General features: G+C 46.5%; 1 protein-coding gene across 3 annotated transcripts; it reads left to right on the forward strand.

The window, feature by feature from the left end:
- The first annotated feature begins 604 nt into the window (after window positions 1-604).
- On the forward strand, window positions 605-4,928 carry LOC124029643 (putative GPI-anchored protein pfl2). Of its 3 annotated transcripts, none has more exons than XM_046341289.1 (3): window positions 605-909; window positions 2,552-2,776; window positions 3,089-4,927. In XM_046341289.1, the coding sequence occupies exons 1-3, from the start codon at window positions 808-810 to the stop codon at window positions 3,242-3,244; spliced, it is 483 nt and encodes a 160-aa protein (XP_046197245.1). In that variant the 5' UTR covers window positions 605-807; the 3' UTR covers window positions 3,245-4,927. The 3 variants fall into 3 exon arrangements, with proteins under 3 accessions (XP_046197245.1, XP_046197243.1, XP_046197244.1); XM_046341287.1 differs by having other exon boundaries at window positions 608-909; window positions 3,045-4,927; XM_046341288.1 differs by lacking the exon at window positions 605-909 and adding an exon at window positions 1,046-1,088 and having other exon boundaries at window positions 3,045-4,928.
- The last annotated feature ends 556 nt before the right edge of the window (window positions 4,929-5,484 follow it).

A 5,484-nucleotide genomic window follows, 5' to 3' on the forward strand; every position in this document is an offset into this window, starting at 1 on the left:
TGGCTGGCTGGCCAGCTATTAGCATTCTCAGCACTAGTGGATGGCTGGCTAGCTATGAGCATTCTCAGCACTAGTGGCTGGCCAGCTATGAGCATTCTCAGCACTAGTGGCTGGCTGGCTAGCTAGCATTATAAGCATTCTCAGCGCTAGTTGGTCATAGCTAGCTAGCTATAAGCATTCTCAGTAGTTGCACATAGCTAGCTAGCTATAAGCATTCTCAGCACTAGTTGCTCATAGCTAGCAGGCTAGCTATAAGCATTCTCAGCACTAGTGGCTGGCTAGCTAGCTATAAGCATTCTCGGCACTAGTTGCTCTAGCTAGCTAGCCACATTCTCAGCACAAGTTGCTCATAGCTCTTATTAGCATTCTAGTGGCAGGCTAGCTAAGTATTAGCATTCTCAGCACTAGTGGCTGGCTAGCTAGCTATGGGCATTCTCAGCACTAGTTGCTCATAGCTCTTATGTTCCCAGCACTAGTGGCAGGCTAGCTAAGTATTAGCATTCTCAGCACTAGTGGCAGGCTAGCTATTAGCATTCTCAGCACTAGTGGCTGGCTAGCTATGAGCATTCTCAGCACTAGTGGCTGGCTAGCTAAGTATTAGCATTCTAAGCACTAGTCATTTAATAACATTAGGATCGAAACACACACAACTCCAGTCATCATTGTCAGTTACTGTGAATAATATACATATTGTTTGAAGGTCTGGATGAAGCCCATAAGTTACAATGAATAATATTCATATAAAACAACGTGAATATTTCACTTAAGCATTTTTGAAAATCTAGACACACAAATATTTTTTGTTGAATGTTATTTGCAGGTCTGGATGATGCCCGTAACACTGCTCACCTGGCCTGGAGGATGATGAGGGATGGCTCTGTGATGAAGATTACACGCAGTCTGGAGAGGGTGAGTGGCTCCCTGACAAACCCCACTCCTACACCCCCAGTACTAACAACCCCACCGTGCTGACGACCCCTGGACTACTGTACTACGCCCCTAAAGACTCACCCAGTGGCGAACTACATCGAACCCTGATTTCTGTCAACACCCCAGAACACCCACTCCTCCCATAAAGACTTACGCAGGTGACCCCCCCACCCTCCGTTCCTTACACACCTGGGTTGTATTCATTAGTGCAAACCGTAGTGAAACATTTTGCCATGTAAAAGGTTTTGCAATGATTAGTTTCTTATTGGAGTCCTTGTTTCGGGTCAGTTCTTTCATTTAGTTTCTATTGAATATTACTCGGTCTCCTCTGTTTACTGGACTGTCTATCCATAAAGTTGCTTAAAAATGTTTTGGGGATTTGGGCCTTGTGGCGGCGGTCTCAGGCACTCCATCGCTGACCATCCTACCAATCCTCGACTTCGGCCATGTCATTTACAAAATAACCTCCAATACCCTACTCAACAAATTGGATGCAGTCTATCACAGTGCAATCTGTTTTGTCACCAAAGCCCCATATACTACCCACCATTGCGATCTGCACGCTCGTCGCCAAACCCACTGGCTCCTGGCCCTGCTAGGTAAAGTCCCCCATCTCAGCTCGAGTCACCATACATCACCCATGTGTAACTCTGTGCCTCTCCTTCCAGTTCTTGTATGTGTTGAACTGAAACACTTATCTCCCTTGCTTTAAGCACCAACTGTGGCCAGGTCACAATTGTAAATTTGAGCTATCTCTTTCCCTATTTTATTTAACTTGTTCTTTGCACATTCTTCCACTGCAAATCTACCTGTGTTTTACTTGCTAAATTTAACCATGGCCTTTTTTGCCTTTACCTCCATCTCACCTCATTTGCCCACATCGTATATACTTGTTTATACCTGGTTTGTTTTACTCCATGTGTAACTCTGTGTCGTTGTAAACTGGTGCTTTATCTTGGCCAGGTCACAATTGTAAATGAGAACTTGTTCTGACTGGCCTACCTGGTTAAATAAAGGTGTTCTCAACTGGCCTACCTGGTTAAATAAAGGTGTTCTCAACTAGCCTACCTGGTTAAATAAAGGTGTTCTCAACTGGCCACCTGGTTAAAACTGGCCTACCTGGTTAAATAAAGGTGTTCTCAACTGGCCTACCTGGTTAAATAAAGGTGTTCTCAACTGGCCACCTGGTTAAATAAAGGTGAAATAAAAAATAAAAATCGCAGTGTTAAAGGTGTCACTACAGACATGGGTTCGATCCCAGGCTGTTTCACAACCGGCCATGATCGGGAGTTCCATAGGGCAGCGCACAATTGGTTTGGCTGTGGGGGGGGCTTTACTTTGCTCATCGCACTCTAGTGACTCCTTGTGGCGGGCCGGGCGCCTATATTCTGACCTCGGTCGTCAGTTGATGTGGTTGGCTTCTGGGTTAAGTGGGCGTGTGCTAAGAAGCGGGGGTCGGTGGGTCATGCTTTGGAGGACGCATGACTCGACCTTCGCCTCCCGAGCCCGTTGGGGAGCTTCAGCGACGAGACAAGATCGTAATCACAAAAATGGGGAGGAAAAGGAAAGAAAAATAAGAAATTATAATGTATTGATTTATTTTACTTTGTTTACCTCTTAGGCACCTTTGAAGACCAAACCCCTGTTTGGAAATGGGAACGTGCCAGGGGATGGTTGTCCTGGCAACAAGAGGGATAACAAAACCACTTTCAAAAACCCCTCCAAGACGACAGAGAGCGGCGGCGGCGGCCATCTTGAAAATCGACCCAACAGCAAGCCAGTTAGCAACACGGACGTTGTTGAGACACGACCCAAGCCTTCAGACAACATGGTTCCCAACACAGAGGTGAACTCCAACTTAACTGCTGAACCTGTTCAGTATCAGAGTATTGTCTCACCAAAGACCCTTCTCAATGGTGTGACCACTCCAATGTGTGGTGGTGGTGGTGGTTGTAGCAGAACAGGTAGAATAGAACCAAAGACCCTTCTCAATGGTGTGACCACTCCAATGTGTGGTGGTGGTGGTGGTAGCAGAACAGGTAGAATAGGAGCCATACGGTCCGTCTCCTCTCCTATGACTTTCAATATCCCTCTCCTCATCACTACAACAACAGCCTCGTTCTGGTCTCCACCACTGTGAATTGCATTACCCATCTAGCCCAGCCAGACCCGACACATGACCCGGAAACAGGAAGTATGGAGGAGGACGTGCCTATCTCGTGCGGTTCGTATGACGACGTCGTATTGGAGGAGGACTGGGATGTCACGGTTGGTGACGAGGCTTCTGTTGCTGATGTGTACACAGAGAACCTGAGGTTTGAGGTGGATGATAACTCGGTTTATGGGAGAACCTTGCTGTGTCCAAGCCCAGTACATTCAAATCCTGGTAGAGGTCCAACCAACAGTAGGCCGAGGTCCAATACCACCAACACGCCCTGCCAACATCTGACCAGCCTGGTACACAAGACCGATACTAGAACATCCTCCAGTAACTTGGTGTCTTTCAAGGCTGGGACAACAAGGACCTACAACACTTCTGCACCCAACAGTCTGTCCACTTCCTCTTTTGTCACACCCAGACCTGTTACCCCTGGCTCAAACCTCTCAGATACACGGTCAAGACTGAACACGGAAACGTCAAACTCCTTTGTGATCGAGAAGAACAACAAGAATGAATCGAGAACATCCTCCAGTTCTGCAAAAGCTGCGACAACGAGGATATACAACACCTCTGGGTCAAATAGTTCATGTAGTTTCTCCTTCGACAAACCCAGAGCTGTTACCCATGATTCCAACCGCTCAGCTACACGGTCAAGACCGCAAACGGCAACATGGAACAACTCCTTTGTGATCTACAAGGACAAGCCGAGAGCCTCAAATACCACTTCCACATCCAATACCTCAACAGCATCCAATACCTCAACAGCATTCAATACCTCAACAGCATTCAATCATTCCTTTGTCAAACCCAGACCAGGCCTCCAGAACTCCAACCTCCATGCTACACGGTCACGACCTCTCACAACAAAAAACCCTGGTAACTCCTTCGCACCCATGTCCTCTACTACAAACCTTCCCAATCCTTCCGTCACTAGACCCAAACCAGTTACCGCCAGCAGTGACTCTAACCTCTCTGCTTCAAAGACACCAAACGGCTCTGCATCCAGTCTCTCCTTTGCCAGGCCCGGCCCTGTCGTCCATCACCCCGACCCGTCGACTTCACGTTCAAGGCTGCACTCGGAGACGCCAAACACATCTTTCACGATCCACAAGTACTCCTCTTGCCTCTCCTCTGTCGCTCGTCCTTCTGTCGGTGGATCGTTCTCCGTCCTCTCCTCGTCCGTTAACCGCTCCTCGCTCCCGCCGACCCGCAGCACCAAGATCACGGCCCGCTGTGCGACTGCGGGGGCGGCGAGCCAAGCGTCTAACGGTGTGTAACGGCGGTCCGAACCAAGGCCGAGCGTTCTACTGCTGCACGGTGCGTAAACACGGCCCCGGGGGGACCAGGAAGGGATGTGAGTTATTTAAGTGGGAGTCTGCTCTCCTCCAGGCTAAATCACCAGCCTCCGCTGCCAACTCCATCGCTCTGCGTTTTGGTCTCAACTCCAGTGTTGTTCGTCCCCCTGTCGTCGTCTAGGACGAGATATCAGTTAGCTTGAGGTCATAGGGGAGACTCAATAGCATTTCCTTCTCATCCAATGAGTTTGAGAGGACATAAGGAATCAAGGAAATGCAATTGAGATTCTCCTCACAAAGGTGTCATATTTTAAACTGTACTTTATGAAAATATGTATCACGTTGGTTTTTTTGTGAGTAATTGATTTATGTCCACATACTAAATCTGGTGCATTCATTGACCAATATCCTGTACAGTTTCTAAATAGAATTTTATCTTCCATAATGTGAGATGACATGATGTCATAATGAAATGTAAAGTACCTTTTTTAGGTCGGCACTGTCATAATAAAAGATGTCATGAACTGTATTTACATGGGTTCTATTGTTGTAAATTTAACAGTTGAGGTCGGAACCAAAATGGACATTTTATAAAAATGTTTTGTGTTCTGACATAAGGACGGAATTGCAAATTGTTCCTCTTGTCGCCCCTGTACTAGAGCCGCCAATATTTTACATGCGCAACAATAGTGAAATCGGCAGTTCGTCTTCAAAATGAACTGTGAATTATGAGTGAGAAAGTTAGTGGGTCAAAGATCTAATCTCTCTCAAGACATGCTAATCTCCTGTTATTGTAATGGTGAGGGGTTAGCATGTCTTTGGGTTATGATATATATAATGCTAACCTCTCCTGTTATTGTAATGGTGAGGGGTTAGCATGTCTTTGGGTTATGATATATATAATGCTAATCTCTCCTGTTATTGTAATGGTGAGAGGTTAGCATGTCTTTGGGTTATGATATATATAATGCTAACCTCTCCTGTTATTGTAATGGTGAGAGGTTAGCATGTCTTTGGGTTATGATATTAAATGCTAACCTCCCCTGTTATTGTAATGGTGAGAGATTAGCATGTCTTGGGGTTGCATATATGATGCTA

Source organism: Oncorhynchus gorbuscha, unplaced genomic scaffold (assembly GCF_021184085.1).
Source record: "Oncorhynchus gorbuscha isolate QuinsamMale2020 ecotype Even-year unplaced genomic scaffold, OgorEven_v1.0 Un_scaffold_7138, whole genome shotgun sequence".
NCBI classification, from domain to species: Eukaryota; Metazoa; Chordata; class Actinopteri; order Salmoniformes; family Salmonidae; genus Oncorhynchus; species Oncorhynchus gorbuscha.

Coding starts and splice junctions, on each gene's coding strand:
- LOC124029643 (XM_046341287.1), top strand. CDS start 2,583: ATGGGAACGTGCCAGGGGATGGTTGTCCTGGCAACAAGAGGGATAACA. Junction 2,777..3,044: donor ACATGGTTCCCAACACAGAG/GTGAACTCCAAC, acceptor CTACAACAACAG/CCTCGTTCTGGTCTCCACCA.